The 26201-nt window shown below is 45.5% G+C and overlaps 1 protein-coding gene across 1 annotated transcript in view; it reads left to right on the plus strand.

Moving 5' to 3' along the window:
* SUOX (sulfite oxidase) overlaps positions 1 to 25605 on the plus strand; it is a 302493-nt gene extending 276888 nt beyond the window's left edge. Inside the window, exon 4 of the mRNA XM_085600279.1 lies at positions 12004 to 25605. Coding sequence (XP_085456405.1) covers positions 12004 to 13479 — 1476 coding nt within the window. The 3' untranslated portion in view covers positions 13480 to 25605. The remainder of the gene's footprint in view (positions 1 to 12003) is intronic.
* The last annotated feature ends 596 nt before the right edge of the window (positions 25606 to 26201 follow it).

The raw sequence follows: 26201 nt of genomic DNA on the forward strand, positions 1-26201 counted from the left end.
ACATCTGTCAGGCAGCTACTTGGGCATCGCAGCACTTGTTCACCAAACACTACTGCCTGGACAGCCAAGTTCGGAGAGACGGCTTCTTTGACCATTCTGTTCTCCAGGACTTTCTGGGGTGACTTAGTTCACAGACCCACCTCCGGGGTTGTTAGTGCAGGGTTATCTATTCGAAGGTAAAGGATCTATAACAAACAGTTTTTTTCAGATGAGCAAGTTACTTACCTTCGGTAATAATATATCTGTAAGAAACATAGGTTAGTTATAGATTCCTTAACCCCCACCCATCCTCCCCGTTCTGGGAACTGACTTCTAGGGTAAAGGACTTCCTTTCAGGGCCCTAGTTTTGTGCACCAGTGGTCAGTGTTTTACATGGCTCTGCGCTTCTGGCGTGGAAAGTCGTGTACAGAACTGACGTCAGTGCGTGAGGGCAGCGTGTATGTAGCTACCGCGACGTCATCCCGGCGACCACGGCGGCAACGACGAACACGGAGTCGACCGACGCCACATTCCGACGCTCATGGGTACTGCTGATAAAAAGTTTTCGAATCCAGCCTGATGCCTGGGGGTAATTCTAAGGAAAGGAATCTATAACTAACCTATGATTCTTACAGATATATCATTACCGAAGGTAATTAACTTGTTCAATGAGTGAAGGAACTTAATACGTTTAATAATCTAACAATGTTCCAGAATAATTTGAATATCTGTGTTTCCTGTGATTAGAGTGTCTGAAATTGTTTCTGGATCCTTGCTTAAATGGAATGAATAATTAAGCATCAAATGTTGGGAGTGCCGGGGTACATTCATCTGTAAAATTCTGCGAATTGTCGGGCCAATCGGAGTATCTGGTGACACATTTATGTATGTATGTATATCTATGTCCATATATACATATGTTGTTCATCTTTTTTTGGGGGAATGGACTCTGAGAGTCCCTCTTTGGGATTTTATCAGGACAGTTCTTTCTCTGATGAACAATGCAGATTACTTGGCTTTTGTCATGCATTTGGCCTTTTTTGGTCATCGAGTTTTCTTCCCCTTTGGGGATAGGGGATAATGTCTGATAACTGTCACATGGTTGCTTAGGGGTCCCCCCCCCCCCCCCTTTTTCTTAAGGCCCGATTTTTTTCGGGTCTTTAGGTTTTTTATTTATATTTTCTGTGACAGTGATCATGGATTTTTTTAAGATCCAATCGCTTGTTTTGCTACTCCTACGTGCATTTGGTCTGTTGTTAGTTATGACAGGGTAGTTCTCTTTGAGAACTTGCGTAGGGTTAGTTCGCAGACCCTCCTCCAGGTATTTAATTCAAAAGTTAAGAAATCCGCGGCTAGATGTCTCTATCAGATGTAAAAGTTACTTACCTTCGGTAATGTAGCATCTGGTAGAGACACAGTCTAGCCCCAGATTTATGAACTTCCTGCTCATCCTCCCCACTCTGCGAATGACCTATGAGGTAAGGGTACTGGTTTTACATACCGGTGATCACTATTTCAACTAATATTGGGACTCAACAGACAACTTTGTCTTGCCACGTAGGTTTGGTTTAGATGTTGCCATACCATCCATTTCCAAATGTGAGTGGTCGGTAGGGTGGGGTTTTTTTTCTCTTTCACACTGGATTAGACACCAGTGAGCAGTATTGATTTGTTCTTTCTGTGAAGTCTTTGTTTGTTATCATCATACCTTGTATTGGCACTATCAATATGTCATGTAATGGTGTGATTCCACAAACAGCAGGGTGTTCTTTTTTATAGGTTTAGTTTTGCTATTACCATGCCATTCATTACCATTGATGAATGTTCTAAAGGGTGTAAGGTTTTCTTCCCTTATGTGAGGGTTTTTCACCAGGGTGCAGGGTTTCACGTAGCCCTGTGCTTTGTTGATTCTTTTGGGGTGTTCTTTAAAATCCGTGTCTGGTATTATCATACCATTTGAGGTTTCTTTTTTATTAAGGTTTCAAAGATTTTGATCTTTTTGGCACACTGTTTCCACAATCAGTTTCTATAGTGGCTCTGTGTTCTGGCGTGGAAGGTTTAACAGAAGAAACTGACGTCAACGTCATCACAGAGCCTTATGACGCCGTCACCCGGTGCGCAGAGGTACTGCTGAAAATTTCTTGGATCCAGACTGGCGCCTGGGGGGAATTCAAAAGTTAATGAATCTACAGCTAGACTGTGTCTCTACCAGATATTACGTTACCGAAGGTAAGTAGCTTTTACTTCGTGTTTCTCTTCAGAACTGCCTGTAAATGTGGCTAATTCTAATTTGTGGAAACCTGTGCTTAAAAACTTAGCAAGTCACGTAGTTTAAAAATAGTCTAGTCTGGAGAGAATCAGGCTCGCATGCAGGACCGGTTGCTATTTCAGTCTGAAATTCAAATATTTTCAAGGGTTGCTTTTAGCTACAAATCGGCCGTGCCTAGCCAACTCTGTGTCCCCATTCAGGAACTGGCTTGACATGTGATTGATTCTGTCCTAGCCTTACCGGCCTTTGATAGACGCCAGTCTGGCGCTTGTTTGATTCTATCCTAGCCCAGGTGGTCTTTCAAAGGCTCAAGCCTCTCAAGAAACCAGGATGGCCTGGCAGACAGATTGTAGATATCAGCTGGGAGGAGGGGTTTGCTGCTGGGTACTGTCAGACCCGGCAGCATTATGCACTGAAATATTTCACGAATCTGAACGGCTTGTAAAACCTTTTGGCATTTTAATCAATATATGTTGATCAATGTGCTGTAAAATGAATAGTTTGGCCTTATTGAGAAAAACATTTTGTGGGGGAACTCTTTCCCCTATTGTCGACAGACGATAGTGGGATCTGAGCTACACTGTGTACATGGGGCAGAAGTTAACATTTCCAGTGCTGTCTTCTGGTCTCAGTTGAAACCTGATCCCATGTGCTATTTCAGCTGTGTATTTGGAGTATTTTGCACTGTGCCACTTTGAAGTAAAAAGTGCCTTCAGATTCTTGAATAACAACTTTGCTTGGAAATTTAAAACCAGGATAACAGTTCCTGTGGTGCTGCCCACAGGATGCTCTGTCTTTTGAGGGCCGGGCTGAAGCCACAGCAGAACTCTTCAGAGGATGCCGTGCTCTGGCGTGCAAAAAGGAGTGACTTAGAGTTTGGTGGTAATGGAAAACACTGATTTCTGAAGGATGTGATAAATATAGAGAGGACCGGTGAGATTTCTTCACCATGAGGATAGTATGGTGGGCAGTATTGCACCAGTGGATTCTGATTCGGTTTTAGCACTTTATGCAGAATGTGCTCATTTTAAACAACTGTATTTTAAAATTCTTCATACCAGGAAACGTACATGGCTGATAATTTGCAGTACAGAATGCGATCATGACATTAATAACATTATGCTTCCCAAGAAAGTGATTCTCATTGGCTGACACATTTTCCTAAAACTAATCAACAGCAATGGGACTAGTCAGCAGAGATGCAACAACAACAAAGTACTCTCAGACTGACGTTTAGTGCCGACAGCAACACTTATCAGGGAGATGGGGGTATGCCAGCTGCTATAATCAACTGCACCGCAGATGATTGTTGTTCCATACATATATGTATGTATAGCCCATTGTAGGGAGGTCTGAGGCTTTCCATTTCTGGGAGATTGAAACTCCGGACTTTGTTAGATTGATTTTTCCGCGTGAAGATGTAGATGGCACATACAGATACAGTAGAGATAACCATGCATAGGAAAGATTAAGTATGAAAGTTGAAAACGACTACAACATCCAAAGGCATCCAGGTAGAAGGGTGGGTGCATGTAAATTTACAGCACCACAAACAGATGCTTACAGGGTAAGTAACATTTTCCGTTCATGGCTTGTGTAGCTGTAGATACACATGCTGTGCATAGACTGTAGAGCAGTGCTGCCAGAAGTGGTGGCTAGCCTGACGATGTTGCAGAAGATTGGAAAATAATACGAAGGATAGTCTGACCAATGTAAATTTGTTGGCAAGCTAAAACATCCACACAGTAATGTTTCGTAAATGTGTGGGGACTAGACCATGCAGGTGCCTTGCAGATGCCAGCCATAGGAATAATACCCAGAAAAAGCCACAGAAGCTCCTTTTTTGCGGGTTCATTGGGGTCTGGGACGTACATGCTAAGGTTGTTTAGCTTTAGCATAACAGGTTTGTATGCATTTGACCAGCCAGCGTACTATACCTGCATTAGAGAGAGAACACCCTTTGTGTGGTTTGGCAAAAGAGACAAAAAGCTGTTGTTTCTTACAGAAGGGCTTTATCCTGTCAATATAATACAGGAGTGCTTTTTCAACATCTAATGTGTGAAGCGCTTGTTCTGCTACTGATTGCGGATGTGGAAAGAGAGAACTCGGAGAGTTATACGGTTTGATTGAGGTCGAAGCTAGAAACCACCTTACGCAGAATTTGGGGTTTGGCCTGAGGACTACTCTATCTTCGTGTACTTAGAAAAAAGGTTCCTCCAGGATAAGAGCCTGTATCTCACTAACACTGAGAGAAGTGATGGCTACCAGGAAACCCATTGGAAAGAAACTGTAAGGAGCAAGAGTGAAGTGGTTCTAAAGGGGTTTGTGATCAACGAGCCAAAGTCGCGCCTGGCTCATTTGCAGGGGCTTTAATGCATTGGAGCTGTCCCGAATACTGTACAGTTCAGGGCCTTCTGTCTGTTTCAACAAGTCCAGGACATTTGCTGTATGATCCTGATATTTCAGCCTTGGTCTTGGATCTGTGTCAGAGCAGTACTGAGGATTTTTGGCCTTTTAGCGACCTGCATCCTTGTCGTTATGTCAGGTGGCATGTGTGGGCTCTGCAATGGAACCGGAAGTTCTCCTGGGTCCAGTACCAAGGAAACTTATTGGATACTATTAAAGTTTTGGAGGAGGCACCAAACTATCTGCAGTGGGTGCTTCCCACAATTGGACCAGTGGAAGGCCTTTCTCCCTTCCGCACTCAGAGCTGATGGAGGTGATGGGAACTTCATTGCTGGGTTGGGGAGGTGGTAATCCAATGGAAGCCTAACTCCATATCAACTTACTGGAGTTACAACCCAATCGCTTGGCATTGAAGACCTGCCTGTCATCCACCGAATGTATGCTGGTGCAGGTTCTCACGTACATCTCCACCTCCATGTGGTATTGCAACAAACAGGGCAGAGTAGGGTCCTGGTCCCTGTGCCAGGAGGCTCTGCACCACTGTATTTAGTTGGAGTTTTAGGGCATCTTTCTGATCACAAACCACCTGGCAGGCTTCTTAAATGTCAGAGCGGACAAACTTGACAGATGATGTCTGGCAGACCACGAATGACCACTGCATCCTGAGGTGATGCAGGGCATCTTCTAGCAGTGGAGAAAAGTTTTGCTAGATCTTTTCCCCACAGTCTACAATGTGTGCTGTCAAAAGATTTGCATGTTTGAGTTTCCATAAGGACACTCGCTAGGAGAAGCGTTCCGGCTGGAATCAAACACCTTCCCTCCTCTGCCTCCCCATCTCGTCTTATAAAAATAAGAGCAGAACAATCAGGTCCAAGTCATTCTGTGGGCTCCGTATTGGATCAAAGCTTCTGGGCAGGAGCACCTGTCCTCCTGTCAGGCTGCCACTTCGAGAGGACCTTCTTTCTCAGCAACAGGGCAGGGTTACCCACAAAAATCTAAGCCATCTACACCGCCATGCATGAAGGTTGGACGGCAGCAGTTTGATTTGCCACCGGAAGTGGTGGATGTCATCCTCGCCCCCAGACGCCCTTCCATGAAACCCATTTATGCTAGACGATGCAACATGTTTGTGGTTTGGTGTGGTATATGTAAGAGTGCCTCTTTACAGTCCAAACTGTCAAATGTTCTTTTGTTTGTTTTTTCTTTGGTCTACTAAAGCCTTGCACTAAGCGCTATTAAAGGGTATTTATCAGCCTACTTAACCTTTTTACATTTGATTGACGAACCATCCTCCTTAAAATCACCTTTTGTGATGACGTTTATAAAAGGCTAGGCACTAGTTTCCTCCTAATCTGTTTGTAATGCCACAGTGGGACCTTGATTTGGTCGTAACATTTCTCATGTGCATGCACTTTGAGTCGATGCAAAGCTGCTCACTGCATCTCATGATGTTAAAGACTATCTTTGTCCTTGTGATTTCTTCAGCTCGTTGCATGAGTGAGCTTCGGACACAGAAGTTGTATCCACCCTTCACCTTTTTCTCCCAGACAAACTGATGTTAAGAACTCCAGCGGCCTCCTTTTTAAAGTTATGACTCCTTTCCACATTGGGCACACTCAACACCCGGCTGGTGTCTTTTACCCTATTCTGACCCCTCGAAAGAGGAGTAGAGGCTTCATCAGTTGGACCCAAAATGGGCTTTAAGCTTTTATATTGATAGCATCAAGGAACACCGTGTGGACGATCAGCTGTTTGTGGCATTTTCTTGGGTAAGAAAGGGAAGGCTGTGCAGAAGAGGACCATGTAAAGATGAATAGTCCTCCTCGTTACGATCTGCTCCACTCCACTGATGCACTGGCCAGAAAGAAGCAACCGAATGGTTTGAGAGCCCATTCCACCTGGGCTAAGGCAGAAACCACTGCGTTGACATTCAGAATACCTGTGCTTGACATCTGCCACGCTTTGACGTGGGGGTCAGTGCCTACATTTACTGATGCCTTGACAGCCAGGTCTGCTGCGAAGGACATTTCTCCCTTACGGTCCCACAAGACGTTTTGGTCAGAGTCTAGTCTAAAAACCTTACAACTGGGGAGGTACTGCTTTGGTACATATTCTAAGGTGAGGACTCTGCTTTGGAAGTATGCATCAAACGAACAACCTACTTACCTTTGTTAATGCTCTTTCTGGTGAATACTTATCCAACTGCAGATTCCTCACTGTCCTCCCACCTCCCTGTTCCGTGGAATTGCCTCTACATAACTAGGTTCTAAATTAAGAATTTGCACACTAGTATTACCAAGTGTTCACACTCAGTCTCTTAGGGTGCAGAAAGAGACAAGCAAGAAACGGACACCAGTGGCGCTTATATATGAGGCTCTACTCCGTTACTTCCGGGTGTTACAGAGTCAGTGCGGAGCTGCACGGTGCCACCTCACGATACGCGGGAGCATTGCTAGAGAAATGTTTTCCAGATCCATTTTGGTGCCTGGGAAATATTCTAAAGTGAAGATTTTGTGACTAGATAGAGTATTTTTTTTTTTAATACCTTTATTCGGTTTGATATTTACAAAACCATCAAAGTATGCAAATGCAAACAATACTTACATTTTGGAGTAATTTAAACAAAGATAAAAAGTCATCTGACATATCTAAAATAGATTTTTTTTTAAAGCATGGCTAAGATCCTAAACACAATTGTCAGCTAATAACATATATATCAGCATGCAGTTAAAAAGCACATCACTAGGCTAACAGTAAATAGAGAGTTTTTGCTTGCAGCATACAATTCATTTGTGTCAGCTAATCAGTTTCAAATCACAAGGGTTTGATTTTGATATTAACAATCGGCACCAACTGTGTGCAGAAGTTTTTCCCATTTGATCCAGAACGAGAATAGAAAACGACTGACCGCGTAAACTATTGGACCTGTGGTATCAGTTTTCAGGATTCTGTAAGCAACCTGGTGTTGCCTGGCTCCAATGTTTAAGCAAGTCGCTCCAAAATTAGCACGTGAGACCAGGCTTTCAGATTTACTCTGCTGACCTGGAAGTATGTGCTATTGAGAAGACAAAAGCTCTTCGTGGCATTTGTCGACTTAAAAGCTGCGTTCAACCTAGTGCCACGTGAGTTGTTGTGATAAGTAATGCTTGATTTAGGGACCCCAATTGCACTGGTGACTCTGATAGCCAGACTCCAAGAGGACAACTATGCCCAAGTCAGATGGGGAACTCGAGGCAAATTAATTGATAAAATACCAATACAACGCGGGGTGCGCCAGGGATGTGTGCTTGCCCCCACACTTTTTCCTTGTTTGTTAACGATGTGACCAGCAGTTTATTGGACTGCACGAATGACTCTCCTGACTTGAATGTCACTAAGGTCCCAATCCTGCTCTTTGCAGATGATTCCTTACTTATTTCCACTACCCCAATGGGATTTCAGCAGGAGTTTGGAACTAAATGTCACCAAGACCAAATTCATGGTGTTTGGGAAAACCAAGGGCAAATGAAGGAAGGTTAGGGTCGCACTGGAACCTTTGGAGCGGGTAAAAAGCTTTGATTACTTGGGGATAAAATTGAGTGATACACTACGTTGGGAGCAAAAACTGGAAAAGAGCCATTTAACTCTAGTTCATAGGTCAAAATCAATACTGAGACACTTTAAGCAGTCTTACACTCGATCACTGACTCCAGTTCTTGAAGCTCAGAGTGGTGCTCTGTATGGAGCAGAGATATGGGTTTATATATGAAAATATCTTTGCTAGATCACTCATCTCAGTACCTATGACTACTCCCCTAATTCCACTTTTTTTTCGACCTTGGGTTAAAAAGAATTGGTGATATGGCGTCACTGAAACCTTTAGTGCACTGGCTGCGTTTGTGGACAACACCGCAGCTCTCTGATTATTGCAACTCCGTAAAGGAGGTCTTGAAGATTAGTGGTGCTAAAAGCCTCCCTTGGTTTAAGCATGTTGCGAGTTGGTTTACAACTCTTGGTATGACAGAATCTTGGGAACATCCAGAGAAGCCAAACAAAGCAGATTGTTCAAAGTTGAAGATCCGGTATTGGGCGGCCGTGGAAGAACGTTATGCCACTAGGTCAGCAAATGGCCAATTAACCTCACAGTTTTTATGTGTTATGCAGTGCCCTTCATTCGAACCCTTCCTGGACCAAATCACGCCACCACTTGCAAAAAGCTTATATGTTAGATTTAGCTATGGTAACCCCTTTTACTACGGTTTTCCAGTGATCGGACCCCAGGACTATCTTTAGAACCTTGTCCTGCATGTGCTAAAACCTTGGAGACAGAAGAGCACATCCTTTTTTTCTGTATAAAATATCAAACGATCCGGAGGAGATGGATACGACCAACCTGCCTAAACAGATAGAGTATTTACCAGATCAGCTCTGATCAGGATTGCCACTCACGTCGCTGTTGATTGAAACTATGGGCAACTATAGCCATGAGAGGACCACTGCCTTGTTCCATTTGCGGGACCAGGGGCTCAGTGTCCGATAATGAGTCTTCAATGATAGGGTTTGCATGGTGTATATACGCTGAGACTGTAATTCTTGTCTCCCTCCCTCTACCCCCATCTTGAGGGCAGACGTTACATTGTCCATGGGCTGCTTCGCCTTCCAAGTGTTAGGGGAGACAGTATTTGTGCTACATACATCCCGGACAAGTTAATCTGAAAGAGACCATTAGTTATAGATTCCTTACCTTAGAATTACCCCAGGCGTCATATTTGTGCTACATACATCCCGGACTAGTTAATCTGAAAGAGACCATTAGTTATAGATTCCTTACCTTAGAATTACCCCCAGGCGTCAGACTGGATCCGGAGAATTTTTTTCAGCAGTACCCCTGCGTGTCAAAAGGTGGCGTCGTCGGCGCCGCGTTCATAGTTGGCGTTGTGGTCGCCGGTATGACATCGCGGTAGCTACTTAGAAGCCGCCCTCGCGCGCTGATGTCAGTTCTTTTACACAACATTCCACATCAGAAGCGCAGAGCCATGCAAGACACTGACCACTGGTGCACAACACTAGGGCCCTGAAAGGGAGTCCCTGACCCTAGAAATCAGTTCGTAGAACTAGGAGGATGGGTGGGACGGTAAGGAATCTATAACTAATCTATGTCTCTTACAGATATATTGTTACCGAAGGTAAGTAACTTATTCATCTGAAAGAGACAATTAGTTATAGACTCCTTACCCTAGAATAGATACCCCATCAATACCAACCCCGGAGGTGGGTCTGCGAACCAAGTTCACACCAGTAAGTCCTGGAGAACACAACGGTCAAAGAAGCCGTCTCTCCGGACTTGGCTGTCCAGGCAGTAGTGTTTTGTGAACGTGTGCAGAGATGCCCACGTAGCTGCTTGGCAGATGTCATTCAGGGGGACACTACGTCCCAAAGCAGTGGTAGCTGCCGTCGCCCTGGTGGAATGGGCACACAGTCCCTGTGGAGGTTCCTTCTTTACCAAAGAGTAGCAAGATTTAATGCACAATCACTTACAGATATATTGTTAAAGAAGGTAAGTAACTTGTTCATTACGGGCTGAGACACAGGCATGTTAACCCACCTCCTCCTCCACAGTTGTGAATTCTTCATTATGGGCCCTAATGACTGAGGTCAAAAAGTTAATTGTAGAGTTTTTGCTAAGGGCCCCATTCTGAGACTTATTAGAGTTAGTACAGTAAGCCTTAGATTTGCGTTTCCCCATCCTGCATTGTTTGCAGAATGGGAGGCAAAAGGGAGTGGCTCGGTCCAGTCTCATGGGAATGGACATGCGCAGACAGGTTTTTTTCCTCAAAATTACCTTTCTATAATATTTAGAACAATTCTGACTTCACTATTGAACCGGATTTTTAACATCTATTAAAAATAATTGTTGAATTATTTTCCTAGCTAGTCCCATTTCCAAGATAGATGATCAGTATAGAATATTGCATCTGAGTGTTTTTCTAAGGAACAGCCAAACCTGCTACAATGAAAATTGCTTTGAGAGCATTTTCACTATAAGGACATTAACATTAAACTTTTACATGCCCTACTTTTAAATAGCATGTACCCTTCCTTTATGGGCTATAAAGCCTACTTTGGGGGGACTTATAATAATTATGTAAAATAGAGGTTTGGCCTGTCAAAAGGGGTTATTTTGACAGGTCAAATTTGCAGTTAATACCTGCACAGCGAGACTGCTGGCGGCAGGAATGCAGTTATATTTACATTGTAACTGTAGTAGATGGCACAGTGGGTGCTGCAGCCCACTTGTGACAATAACTTACAGTCCCTGGGTATACCTTGGTACCATATACTGGTCACTTGCAGGTAAATTAAATATGCAAATCGGAGTATACCAATTTTGCCATGTTGAAGGGAGGAGCGCAAATACTTTCCACTGTTTAGCAGGGGTAAATTGCACAGGGTTCTATAGCCAGCAAAAATAGGGTTCAGCAAAATAGCAAAAATATTTGGGCTGACCCTGCAGAAATGGCAAAGTTCAAACAATTCCCATATAATCCGGTAATGGAACCAGACTGTATAAATGTTCAGATATAATGGGCACCATGAATTTATTCAGCAACAATTTTTCATTTGGAATGGATCTGGCGTTTCCTTCATGTAAGTTGTACATTTCAGTATCTCAGATTAGCATAAAATACACAAATGTGTATGTGTACAGTACACATTTTACTATGGAACAAAATGTGCTAGAAAGCTACTTCTGTGTCTCAATGTTTAATAGTGATCTTCATTATAATTCACAAGTATTTTTTAGATATGAAAATAAAAAGAATCCTGTTTGCTGAAGCAACATTTGTGTGAGTAAAGACGTCTTACTAAATATGTGGCAGATACATGGTACAAGAGCATTCAACTGTTATTTCAAAAAGGGTACAGTCTGCATTCTGACCATGCACACTCAATTTGTGGGTCCTGTTCAGGGCAGGGAGGGGGAAACAAAGTCAGTTTAAGTATTTATTACCTACCGTTGCTCTTCAAGGAGTCCAGTCTTATCATTAATATTTTACTAGATGATAAAGCAGAAACCTAGCTTACACAATGGTATTCACTACAGCAGGAAAAGTCTGAGGCTTGTGAAGAACTGTTCTTTGAACTCCCCCAGGGATACCATTAGCAGCACAGTTATGAACACATCAAATAACTTCCTTGCATACCTTAGGTTTGTCAAGCCTTTCTATTCATGTTACTCTTTTTTCACACAATTATTCACCAATATTAATGGGACGCCTACCTCTGACCATCTTATGATCTATGCACTCAGAATTACTGCTTGATTTGTATTTTCTACAAAAGTAATTTTTAAAATATTTGTTTTGCAGGAGGTGACCTGGGCGGATTCTGCCCTGTCTGAAGATGAACCAAGAGAGCCAGGTGACTCGGTCTCTTCGCCCCCTAACATCTACACCCGCGAGGAGGTGCGAAAGCACAAGACACTGGCTGATGGTGTGTGGGTGACTTACGGCCGTGACGTGTTCGACATCACAGAGTTTGTGGAGTTGCACCCTGGCGGAAGCCGCATCATGCTGGCAGCAGGGGGCTCCCTTGAGCCCTTCTGGGCCATGTATGCTGTTCACAACCAGGAACATGTCTTGGAGATACTTAAGGCCTACAAAGTTGGGGAGCTAAGCCCTCAAGAAGAAGCAGAGGTTGCTGCTGATGTGTCGGATCCATACTCCCGGGATCCCCAGCGCCACCCTGCCATGAGGGTCAACAGTCTAAAGCCGTTCAATGGAGAACCACCCACTGAGATCCTTTCTGAGAACTTCATCACACCAAACGAGTTCTTCTTTAAGAGAAACCACCTGCCCGTACCTGACATTGATGCCAGTTCATACAAACTAGAAGTTGAGGGTCCTGGGGGTCGTTCCATAGTTCTGACTCTGGCTGACCTCAAAACAAAGTTCACCAAGCACGAGGTGACAGCCACGCTGCAATGTGCTGGGAACCGCCGCTCGGAGATGAACGCTATCAAGCAAGTGAAGGGGCTGGACTGGGGGATAGCAGCCATCAGCAACGCAACATGGGGTGGAGCAAAGCTTAGGGATGTGCTGCTTGAAGCGGGTTTCCAAGAGGGCATGGAAGGAGCGGAGCATGTGTGTTTTGAAGGGCTTGACAAAGACCTGACTGGTACAGCGTATGGTGCCTCCATTCCTTTCAAGGTGGCCATTAGTCCTGAGCACGAGGTTCTGCTGGCCTATGAGATGAATGGTCAGAAGTTGCCGCGTGACCATGGCTTCCCAATCCGCGTTGTTGTGCCTGGCGTGGTGGGGGCCAGGAATGTTAAATGGCTAGGCAAAGTTTCTGTGGGGCCAGATGAGAGCCAGAGCCACTGGCAGCAGAATGATTATAAAGGCTTCTCTCCTTCTGTGGACTGGGACACTGTGGACTTTAAGACATCCCCTGCCATCCAAGAGCTGCCCATCCAATCAGCCATAACTGAGCCAAAAAATGGCGATGTGGTGACTGGGGACTTGGAGACTATCACAGTGAAGGGCTATGCATGGAGTGGTGGTGGCCGCGAGGTGGTCCGTGTAGATGTTTCATTGGACGGTGGTCAGTCATGGCAAGTGGCCCACCTATCTGGGCAGGAGCAGAAGGCTGGCAGTGCCTGGGCCTGGAAACTCTGGGAGCTAAGTGCCCCTCTGCCATCCAAAGTTTCTGAGTTGAATATTATATGCAAGGCTGTGGACTCAAGCTACAATGTGCAGCCTGACACAGTTGCACCAATCTGGAACTTGAGAGGCGTGTTGAGCAACGCCTGGCACCGGGTGCATGTCACTGTTCAGAGTGATTAGGGACGGGGCTCAGGACACACTGTTCATGGTAAAGAGTAATGTGCTTTCCCTTTTTATCACCAGCAAAACTGATTCAAAATCATCAGTCTCTGCAGCAAGTCCAGAGACTGAATAGGTGTGGAATCTAAAGTCCCATCTATCTTGACTTGCGTTGTTTCAAGCACTCTACCTGGCAGTGTGAGAAATTATCACTGCTATATAGGAGTGGGGCTCCAGGTCTCCATACACGACATCATCCATGTGTACCAATTCCTAGCACAACCCTAAATAAACCAAAGCTATTAGGAGCAGCTGTTTCCAGTGTGCAGTGTCCAAGAAGACTCGCTCAGGGAGTTCTAGTGTCTTATAATTGTCTAGTCAGTCTATTCATAGTGCCTTATACCAAATAGAATTACTTTGCTTTTACAACTACTATGCATCTCACCCAGGGCCAGCAACAGACAGTGCTCGTCTCCCCACCACACTGATCTCTTTGCACCATACTTTCACACTGCTACCAGTCAGTACAAACTGGCTTTCTACTCTGAGAGTTTGCCCGATCATTGGTTTCTGTCAGGACTGAGCGCTGTGCACAATAGATGTCCGCTGGGCGTCGGGGCGCTATATATTCTTAGAGTTGCTTCATTAATTACCAGTGTTATTTAATCAGCGTAGGATTAAAGCTGCCACTCTAAAGATTACCTTTGATGGAATTCAATTTTACATCTTTCTATTTTTACTCCCAGGTACTGGCTTTCGTTTTTTGGGTGCCTAAAATTATTGATAGTGAAAACTGGGGAAACTTTGTTCAAGACACCTCTACACCGCCGAACAGTCGCACTTGTTCTGTGGTACTTCCAAGGGCCAGATGGGGGAAGGAGCATTGTGTAGCCCAGCTGTCACTGGCACCTAATCACATTGGGATTGGCGACAGAAGTTCTTGGAAATGTTTTGTCAAGTGGTTGTGGCTAGGGGTTTCTATTAACCATCCTGCTGGGTTTCCATTTTATTTTTTTCCCCAACATGTAAATGACACTTCCAAAGAGCCCCACTGCCCAGACTGGATACATTAATCAACCCTTGGGGGTGGAGGAGGACAGTTCGCTTCATTCACTGGTGGAGGGGCCTAGTGATACTTTCTCCATTTAGCCCTGAAAGCTGCACTGTGGGAACGGCACACAATTTTCATGTAGGCATGCATATATATAGTTTGCTATTTCAGAACTATAATGACCTAAATACTGTGCCAGACACTACATTATTGGAATATTTTGTGTTTCTCTTCAGAACTGCCTAAAAATTCGGCTAATTCTAATTCGTGGAAACCTGTGCTTAAATACTTAGCAAGTGACAGAGTTTAAAAATATTCTCAGAATCAGGCTCGCTTGCAGGCCTGGTTGTTACAGTTTCAGCCTGAAATTAAAATATTTTCAAGGGTTGCTTTTAGCTACAAACCGGACGTGCCCAGCCAGCTCTGTGTCCCCGTTTAAGAATTGGCTTGATATGTGACAGATTCTATCTCTGCCTTTGATGGACTCCAGTTTGGTGTGTGATTGATTCTTTTCTTTAACCAGTTGGTCTTTCAAAGGCTCAAGCCTCTCAAGAAACCAGGATGGCCTGGCAGACAGATTGCAGATATCAGCTGGCATGAGGGTTTTGCTGCTGGGTACAGTGTCAGACCCGGCAGCATTATGCACTGAAATATTTCACGAATCTGAACGGCTTGTAAAACCTTTTGGTATTTTATTCAATATATGTTGATCATTGTGCTGTAAAATGAATAGTTTGGCCAAATTAAGAAAAACATTTTGTGGGGAAACTCTTCCCCCTATTGTCGACGGACGATAGTGGGATCTGAGCTACACTGTGTACATGGGGCAGAAGTTAACATTTCCAGGGCTGTCTTCTGGTCGTCTGGGCTGTATATTTGGAGTGTTTTGCAATGTTCCACTTTGAAGTAAAAAGTTCCTTCAGATTACTGAGTAGCAACTTTGTTTCAACATTTGAAACCAGGATAACAGTTCCTGTGGTGCTGCCCACAGGATGCTCTGTCTTTTTAGGCCGGTCTGAAGCCACATTAGAGCTCTTCAGAGGATGCCGTGCTCTGGGTTGCAGAAAGGACTGGCTTAGAGTTTGGTGGTAATGGAAAACACTGATTTCTGAAGGATGTGATAAATATAGAGGGGATCAGTGGATCATCTTCACCATGAGGACAGTATGGGGGGCAATATTGCACCAGTGGATTCTGTTTCCGTTTTAGCACTTTTTTTCATTTTAAACAACTGTATCTTAAAATTCTTCATACCAGGAAACGTACATGGCTGATAATTTGCAGCACAGAACGCAATCATGAAATTTATAACATTATGCCTCCTAAGAAAGTGATTCTCATTGGCTAACAAATTTTCCCAAAATTAATCAGCAATTACACTAGTCAGCGGAGATGCAACAACAGCAAAGTACTCCCAGGTGAACAGCGTTGGAGGCAGAAAAAAAATCTTGAAGACAGACTTTTAGTGTAGACAGCAATACTTATCAGGGAGATGGGGGTATGCCAGCTGCTATAGTCAACCGCACAGCGGATGATTGTTGTTGCATACATATATGTGTAGCCCATTGTAGGGAGGTCTGCGGCTTTCCATATGTGGGCAACTGAAACTATGACTGCCAATAGAAATTACTCTTACTGTTGAGGAGTATTGTGGGTACAGGCCCTCATCATCAACATCCCCCAGCAAAACAATCCATGGTTACATTGGCAGTTGTATACCAGTTACCGCTTTGATACACCATAGACCTTCCTTCCAGAAGCCTACATTGCATGCACATCCCATAAATATATATATGATCTGATAGAGACTTCTAGCTGCAGATGCCTTGCCTTTGAATTTCCCAGGCGTCGGGCTGGACCCGGAAATGTTTGCTGAGCAATACCCCTTGCGCACATCATCGTGTGGCTCCATTCGGCTCTGCGTGATGTCGTTAGCAGCGTCGGTTATGAAGTCACGGTGCCTATATAGGCGCCACCCAGGCGCACGGACGTCCGTTCTTTTCTTTCAGCGCCAGTTAGGCACTGATCCAAGAAGAGCTACCCCTCTGTCGCTTTTTGACACGGTTTTCTCAAATTTTTGTCGAATTCAGATTTTTTTCTAACTTTGTGTGCGAGGAGGTCTTCGAGGAAGACGGGGTTCAAGCCGTGCAGTGCCTGCCACCACATAATGTCGGTTACGGACCCCTACCTAGTCTGTCTCTGGTGTCTCGAGCATGTCCACGATTCGAAGTCTTGCTCGGACTGTCGGGTTATGGCTCTTAAGGCCTTGCGGTAGTGGGCTATGAAGCTCCTTGCGGCCTGGCAGTCAACACCATCCAGCGAGACTCCACGGAGGTCCAGGTCCTGATCTAGGAAGAGGAGGTCGCTCGAGACCTTCTGGACACTCGGGGAAGAGGCACAAGAAGAAGTCCAAGCGGACTTCATATTCTCGTCTGTCGACGAAAGAGGTAAGGAGCACCGACGCTCTAGGCATGGTTCTGCGGAGTCGGAGCCAGGGTCCACTTCATGCCTCCCTCCCTTTCTGGGAGCCGGAGCGACCTCCGCTCAAATTAAAGAATTTTATCAGGCCAAGCACCTCGTATTTGAGTTGGCCGGCCCCTCTGGTGAGTCCCTGGGCCCCGTGGGGTCGGAAGGGTCCCCATCAGGTTCAGCTCCAGCCACAGTGCTGGTGGGGCCTCAGGGATCCAATCCCGGATCTGGGTTGACGCCGGTCATGCCATCGCGACCTCCGGCGTCGGGCCCAAAGTCAGTGCTGCTGGTGCCCACTGGTGTCGCCAGCCCTATCCTTATCCCCGACAACACAGAGTCGTAACGACGTCGCTCAATGCTGATTCCGGCACCGATTGAACCCAGAGGTTCTATGTTGTCGCCTGAACTCTTTGAGGATATGTTAGGCTCAGGAGAGGATTGGAAGGGGTCTATGGACCCTTTGAAACACCAGGATGACTCTGCAGAGCAGTTGGACTGGTAATGGGAACTTGGAGAAGCCAGTGGACTGGACACTTCTCTAGAGACTGGCATGCTCTCTATGCCAACTGTGGCTACGGCGGGGAGGGCATCCTATGCTATGGTGGTTAAAAGGGCAGCTGAGGTCCTCCGCCCAGAGCTGCCTTCCGTGCAGGTCAGGACTAATCTCCTGACTGAAGTGCTTCAGCCTAGGGCTTCTACCTCTGAACCCCTTTTGCTCTTTAATGAAGCACTAAGTGATGTCCTTCTAGTCAAGTGGTCCAAGCCTAGCACAGGGACTCCTGTGAATAGGACAATTTCACACCGCCATCGCCCAGCTCCGGGCGACCCAAAGTTCCTCAGCCAACACCCCACCCCCGAAAGTTTAGTGGTGCAGGCCTCCACATCCCAGGACGTGTTCCCTTCTGCCCCTCCAGTTAGGGAATCTAAGAGGCTGGATTCATTTAGTCTTCCTCCAGCCTGGCATTGCGGTCGGTGAATACTGCATGGTTTTATTCGGCCGTTTCTCCCACTCCCTTTTGGAGACAGTTGCGCAAGTGCTGCCACAAGTCCTGAAGGAGGCCTGGGCTCTGCTCTCCCAAGCAATTAAGGACGGGAGGGATGCACTAAAATTGATTTCCACAACAGTGGCCTTGAGGCGCCACGCCTGGCTTTGGATAACTGGCTTCTCAGGCGATGTCCAGGCAAATTTGATTGACGTGCCTTTTGATGGATCCTGTCTTTTTGGGGAAATGGCATATTTGGCCCTATTGAGGTTCAAGGACTCTCGAGCTACGGCCAAACCCATGGGTCTCTCTTCTGCTCCTCGTGGCAAGTCTACTTTTCACCCTTTTCATGGCAACGGATGGGGTTTCCAGCCTTGTCAGCCCTGTCCCAGCTACCGTCCTGCGCAGGCTTCCCGCGGATGTGGACGCGGTTCATTCCAGCCTAGGAATGGAAACCAGAAGTCTTCTGCCACTCTGCCCTCAGCACCTACAGTCTCCAAGCACTCCTAGTCTGACTCTGCAAGACCACACCACTCCAGTTTGCGAGAGAATCCATCATCATCTGCCCCACTGGAGGTCCATAACATCGGACAAGACAGTCTTGCAGCTCATTTAGGAGGACAGTTCTCTGCCTTTCCTTTCTTTTACTCCTCCCAGTCTTCCAAATCCAGATCGGCTGATGGAGGATCATTTGAAATTGCTCCAGGAGGAAGTTACAGTTCTCTTGCCCAAGTGAGCTATAGAGACGGTCCAGGTTTCAGAAGTAGGCAGTGCCTGTTATTCATGCAACTTTCTGATTCCAAAGAAGAACAAAGGGTTGCGCCCCATTTTAGATCTTTTGACCGTCAATCTCTTCGACAAGAAGGAGAAGTTCAAGATGGTTACTCTAGCTCAGGTCTTGTCTGCCCTAGACCAAGAAGATTGGATGGTAGCATTGGACCTGCAGGATGCGTATTTTCACATCTGTGCTCCCCTTAGGCCTTTCCAGTGCCCCTCAGGTGTTCACCAGGGTGATGGCGGTGGTCTCAGCTCATCTGCGTAGGTCAGGGGTGTCCGCTTCCCCTACTGCGATGACTGGCTGTTGAAGGCATCCATGCCCCAGGCTGTCATCTCCCACTTTCAGAATACGACGGACCGCCTGCATTCGCTGGGGTTCTCTATCAACGTGCCAAAGCCACACCTGACTCCTTCTCAAATGCTCCCTTTCATCTGAGCTGTTCTGAACACAGTGCAGTTTTGGGCCTATCCTTCTGATCAGTGCGTCCAAGATATTCAGGTTATGATTCTGATGTTTCAGCCTCTATCCTGGATTTCGGTGAGACTGACTCTGAGGCTGTTGAGCCTCATGGCCTCCTGCATCCTGTTGGTAAAGCATGCCAGGTGTCGTATGCGGGCTCTGCAGTGGGACCTGAAGTTCCAGGGGGCACAGCATCGAGGAAATCTCACCAACGTGGTCTAGCTCTTGGAAGGAACTGTGATAGATTCACAGTGGTGGTTGACAAACCGCGATTGGGTCAGCGGGATACCCTACTCTCTTCTCCAACCAGATCTCACATTCGTGACAGATGCGTCACTTCTGGGATGGGGCTGCCATCTGGGAGAGGTGGAGATCAGGGGACACTGGTCTCTGGCAGAGTCGGGATCCACATCAGTTCGTTTGAGCTTTGAGCGATTCGATTGGCATTGAAAGTAACCCTGGGCAAAGCACTACGCTACGCTCGCGAAGTTTGCGCTACTTCGCACTACGCGAATTGCACGTAGAACAGTGGTCATTTTTTGCTTCCTCGAGGTCCTCAACGTCACGTTTGTGACTGCGAGCAAGCAAAATGACATCCCGGCGAGACTTTTTCCTCGTTCGCGATCAGCAACATCAAGTTGCCGATTGCGAGCGTGGAAAATAAACCTTCCGGCGAGATTCTCAACGCGGGGAGGTCAGGTTTCTCATTGCGAGTGGTCGCGTATGCTCGCGATGAGAAACTGCCAGTCCGCATTGAGAAAGCTGCTGTTCGAGTAGAAATCTACTCGAGCGGCAGAAAACGACTGCTTGCACTGTGCAAGATGCAGTTTGCACTGATTGCACAGTGCGGATAAGCATCTGGCACTGTCCAATCAGTGCGAACAGCATTTTGCACAGTGCACTACGCAGTTCGCGTAGCTACGCGTAGCTCGCGAAGTGCACTTTGCGTAGCTACGCGTAGCGCTACTTCGCAAACTACGGCCAGGCTTAATTGAAAGCATTTCTTCCCTCTATCAAGACGACGTTAGTGCAGATGTTCACAGACAACCCCACCGCCATGTGGTACTTCAACAAGCAGAGCGGGTGGGTTCGTGGACCCATTGTCGAGAGGCCCTGCGTCTCTGGATATGGCTGGAACAGCAGGGCATAACCCTGTTGGTTCAACAACAGGCAAGTTCTCTGAACACCAGGGCAGACAAACTCAGCCGTCGATGCCTAGTGGATCACAGATAGCTTCTCCAGTCGGAGGTGGGGAAGGTATCTATCAGCAGTAGGGAGAACCTTGGTTAGAATTGTTTGCCTCCGAAGGGAACGCACAGTGTCCGCAATACTGCATGCTGGAGTTTCCAAGACGGCTATCGCTCAGCGACGCTTTTCGTCGTGAATGGAGCTCAGGCCTGCTGTCCACCTTTCTGCCCATACCACTCCTGCTCAGGGTTCTGAAGAAGAGCAGGTGCGACCTGGCCCAAATCATTATTGTGGCTCCGGACTGGGCGAGGAGAGTCTGGTATCCAGAGCTTCTGAAAATGAGCATTGATCCACCGATCAGACTGCCCTTTCCGGAGGATTTTCTGTTGCAGCAGAAAGGGAGGGTCCTCCACCCTAACCTGTCAACTCTGCGCCTCCATGCCGTGAGATTGAGCGGCAGCAGGCGCCAGGCAGCCCTCCACTAAGACGGTATACGCCTGCCGTTGGGAGAAATTTGTATTATACATACTGAACAGAAAGGTCTATTGACCCTCTTTCTGCTTCTCTTTCCACTGTTCTTCTGTTCATCCTAACCCTTGCCCCAACAGGGCTCTGCTTTGGGAGCTCTCAAGGGTTATCTTTCTGCTCTCTATACTTTTTTATGGCTGCCAGACCAACCCTCTCGCTCTTTAGGTCTCCTATTGTACATAGGTTTCTAAAAGGGCTGGCACACTTGATTTCGCCCACACCCTTTGTTATGCCGCAGTGGGACCTTAATTTGGTCCTCACTTATCTTGTGTGCTCCCTTCGAGCCTTTACACAACTGTCCCCTCCGGCTGCTTACCCTAGAGACAGCCTTTTTGATGGCGGTTATATCTGCCCGGAGGGTGAGTGAGTTGCAGGCGCTATCTTGCACACCTCCCTACATTATGTCTGTTCCAGACAAAGTGGTGCTTCGCACCTGTGCTGCTTCTTTTTTGCCATAAGTTGTGACCCCATTCCATCTGGGTCAGTCTATCACACTGTCCACCTTCTTTGTTCCCCGCATCCCACTAAGGGAAAGGAGCGTCTCCACTGCGTGGACCCAAAAAGAGCATAGTCGTTCTACCTTGACCGCACAAAAGAGTTCCGGGTGGACGACCAACTCTTTGTGGGGTTCATGGGAGCTAAGAAAGTGTAAGGGCAGTGCAGAAAGGACCTTCACTCGCTGGGTCGTTCTCTGCATTAAGGTCTGCTATGTCCTGGCTATGAAGCAGCCCCCTGAGGGATTAAGGGTCCATTCCACCAGGGGAAAGGCTGCACCTATGGTCTTGGCTTTGTGTCCCAGTCCTGGACATCTGACAGGCAGCAACGTAGGCATTTTTGCACACGTTTGCCAAACACTACTGCCTGGAAAGACAGTTCCGCAAAGACAGGCATTTTGCGTGTTCTGTCCTGCAGGATTTTCTAGTTTAAGGTATTGGTCCGCACCCACCGCCGGGATGGTATGGCTTGGGTATCTAATTCAAAGGTAAGGAATCTACTGCTAGAAGTCTCTATCAGATTAACTAGCTACTTGCCGTTGGTAACGCATTATCTGATAGAGACTCTATCTAGCTGCAGATTCCTTACAGCCCCACCCATGCCTCCCCGCTTTGTGGACTGACTTTGTTAGAACTAGGGTTACTTGCCTTTTCAGGGCCGTAGTTTTGCACACAACTACATCAGTTACTTCGTGGCTCTGCGCTTCTGGCTTGGAAAAAATTAAAAGTACTGACATCCGCATGCCTGGGTGGTGCCTATATAGGAACTGCAACATCATAACCGATGCTGCTGACGACAACATGCAGAGCCGAATGGAGCCACCCGACGGCACGCAAAAGGGTTAAAGCTCATCAAAAGTTTCCGGATCCAGCCTGACTCCTTGGAAATTCAAAGGTAAGTAATCTGCAGCTAGATAGAGTCTCTACAGATAATGCGTTACCGAAGGTAACTTTTTTCGTCTGTGCCTCTAGTGTGAAGTCTCTGTATATGCTCATGCCTGCATGTGCCTCTACATGGATCTATCAGTGTTTATCTCTATGTCTGTGTTTGCTTGCACCCATTTGTCAGTGTCCATGTAAATAATTGCTGTTGTTTCCAGTTAGCCCTTGTAGCTCAGTTTATGTGATTAAGGGTGCTAATTGGATTGAGTAGGCTTTTTTCTTAGCCAGTAGAATTCCCATTCTGTTTTTCTGCTTGACATGTAGGCCTTAATTAGGTGAAATTGTGTAGTTCTAGTCCTCTGTAATTGCACCTGGGTACCTGATTCAGTCAGTGAATTGTATTAATTGTCTCATTCACATTATACCAATATTGATTTACTCTCAAGTCTTGTCAGTTGCACTGTATAATCCCAAAATATGAAAGTGTAGTGTCGCCAAACCCTCCAGTAAATAAATGCATCAAACTGTGCATCATTTAATACCAACTGCTGCACTGCAAATGAAACAAGCAACTTTTATTATTGGCTGATTGTAGAGGTGGGTAAGGCAGAAAGTGAATGAGAAAAACCGAGCCAGGGGTCAACTTGTCTCTGAGAACCAAAACAAGAGCAGAGCCTGCAAAAATTGTTATGTGGCTAACCTCTTGCTTTCTCTCATTTTGCTGCCTGCTTCATATTTCTTCCTGTTTTCAAATTTCTCTATACTCTCTCTGATTCTCCCTATTTCTCATTTTCTCTTGTTTCTTTCTGGCTCCAATTTCTCTCTTCTCTCCCTTGTTTTGTCTTTTCTTCAACACTGCCTTTGTCTGTTTTTCTTCCACCAGCTCTGTATTTATTCTGTCATGCTCCATGTGAACCTCTCTCTCTCTCTCTAAATCTCCTTGTCTTTCTTGCTCGCACTCCTCTCTCCTTCCTACTAACCCAGTTATTAGCCCCCTTGCACAAAGTCCTTTCTTTTTTCCTCCCTCTTTCAGTGCACAAGTCATTCTCCAAGCCCCCCAGGGAGCAGCAGAGGAAAGGATGTCCAATGTCACAATTTTTGCATTTTGATTTTGGAACTGCAGGTGGCCAGTGGCACTGACCAGCCTCTCCTCCAGTATGCCCAAAAGTGCTTGGAAAATGATTATGATAGCATGCATAGAGATGCTCGAGAGGCAGAATCTGCAGATTCTCGGCTTGCTTTTGGTTCACAGCCCCAAACGGACTTTGGGCAGAGCCAGACACCTGGCTTCAGCCTTCAGTGTCTCACCCACTTCCAGCTGATTGGCATGGCTCCAAGAAGAGCCAGGGATCCTATATGTTCTTTTAGAGATGTTTGCTGGTGTGGCTTTCTATCACCTGGGTAGCTGTTTTTGTTTTTACATTTATTGTAGAAAGAGCCATAAGATTAATAGCTCTTTGTAGCTGAGGATGTTGTCTGCTGCTTTATGTTTGTTGAGCACAGCTAGCATGCCTCACACAGTCACGCAATTAAAGGGCTCCTCATGGGTGGGGGTCTTGATTTAATGAGACCCTGTATCAAAATCTTCAGCGTCCACAAAAAGGTACTTTTTTGTCTGCAACAAGAAAGGGTGATTTGGCCAACGATATATTACAGAGGTGAAGTGATTGAAAGTGATAAAAAATTGTAATGATTGAGTATACATTTCAGATGTAAATTAGTCCCTTATGCTGTGCAATCATTGCATGTAGTAGGAAGTGGAAAAATGCACCAAACAGCCAATACAATGAGGAGAAAGATATGTACTTCCCTGGGCTGATCGAAGATGAGAGTGATAACATTTCAAGCCAATGGCTGAAGGGCGTAAAGTAGCTAATGGCCAGTGCTTTATATGGGCTTATAGTCACTGATGCATTAGATTCAACTTGCCAGGACTACTGAGGAGAGGGGGTGAGCTTGGGGTCAAAGCACATGGAGTTACTCACAAAGTCACTTGTAGACATGCAGTTGTGCACACTCATCATAAGACTTTATGTACATTCCATATAATTGTTCTTTTTAGGCTGACACCCAAGTACTCTGACTGAAAGTATGATATTCTAATCCTGACTTCCGTACTTAAATGTGTGATCCTGAGCAAAGTTATTCCTCTCCATCTGAGTTGGTTGCCTTATGTGGAAACACATCACACACCTGTAGGTGATTCAGTAGACACTGAACTCCCCCCAAAAATCCTTGACCCATTTTCACACCATGTGCCTCGCATATAATGCAGATGAAGTATTCCAAATGTCCTATATTGACCTGTGCAAATGTATCTCCCTGCTCCAAAGGCACACGTATAATATATGAAAACACTACCTAAGGTTTTTTAAGCATTGTTCAATATGTTCTTACTTTGCCACGTACAGAGTTAGGTTTCCTTACCAACAAACCTATGGTATTTTCTCACCACACTGCAGATCAAAGCAATGCATCTTTTTTTCTTTATATCTTTCACTGTGTCAACCTTCAGCGGATCTTGTGAACAAGAAGAGGTAGTCTGTGTTAGATATTAATTTGATGAGATATAAATTTACAGTCTATGTAGTGAAAGTGAATTTGCTGAAGTATTTACACAGGAATAGTGCCTCTTGTGGTACATATGGGGAATCAAATGTTCCAATAAATCTCTGGTATTTCAAGTTGATAGAACAAGTAATCATTCTGGTGAGGATATTATTGTGCATCGTTCTAGAGAGAGTTTCTCCAGTTTGCAAACACTGAGGATCTTCAACTAATATTTCTGCTACAAATTAAATCAAAATGAAGACATTCCTGACTGTTGTAACATTGAACAAATGCAAGATTCTGCAAAGAGTATAACTGGGTTAACATTGGAAATATAAAACGTGGGTTGCTTGGCATGTAGATGACTAAAATCGCTGGACATAAATAAATCCCAAGGCACTACAATGGCCTGAATGTAATATTGCTGATTACTGAAGCAATAAATGTAAGCAGCTGATGTCGCCATGAAAGCAACTCAAAGACCAGAAATGCTGGTATCACTATAAAGAGAACTGCGAAGAGTTTTTGAGATGAAGTTTGACCAATCATACAAATGCTTTATAATCTACAGACCAGGAGACAACATACCACATGTTTGTACGAAACAGGAGTACATTTTTGGCCATTTTGTTGATATGCATTTGTGTGTAGTTATGTTTATAACTTATAAGGTTTAATATGGACCAGGTTATTGTTATCAACAGTTTGTGTGCTGACATTTTAGACCACATGTAATGGAAATAAAAGTGCCTGACATTTGATGTTAACTGCTGTTGCAAAGTATTTCGTGCACTTTTCTTTTTACTTCAGGTAGATGGTCCCACAGCAACTGATATCATCACTGCCATTATTTAGTGACTTTCATGAGTCCTTGGCCTGTTATACTTTGGGGGTTAGGTTGGGGTGTGCTTCAGATTTATTATGTGGTTTTATATATGTGGCACCATACCAACCAACACTTGGAGCTAGCGTGCAATATGTGGGCTAAATCACTTTCAGATTTTTTTTGATAATCTATATTTTATGTATCACGCCTCTGAGAAGAATCCAAAGAGAACTAAAACAGTGTGCTAAAGGATTTGAGCAGTGTTTCCTTGTGATTAGGGCAACACTTTCTATTCACTAGGTTACTTACAGTGAAAGGTGTGTAAACAATATTTGGCAGTTTTTCCTCATTACACCAACTTTTTTCAACAGTGGCTGCTGACCAAAAACGTCCTTCCTGAGAGCAAAATATGCTGGTCTTGGCAGCATTCTCACCTCACGTGTATTCTAAAAAATGTTGGTGTTCCTTTGGATGCACTGGTAGAACTATGGGGGCTCATTATGATGGCGGACGGACTTCAGTCGGTCTGCCACCG

Source organism: Triturus cristatus, chromosome 4_2 (assembly GCF_964204655.1).
Source record: "Triturus cristatus chromosome 4_2, aTriCri1.1, whole genome shotgun sequence".
NCBI lineage: Eukaryota > Metazoa > Chordata > Amphibia > Caudata > Salamandridae > Triturus > Triturus cristatus.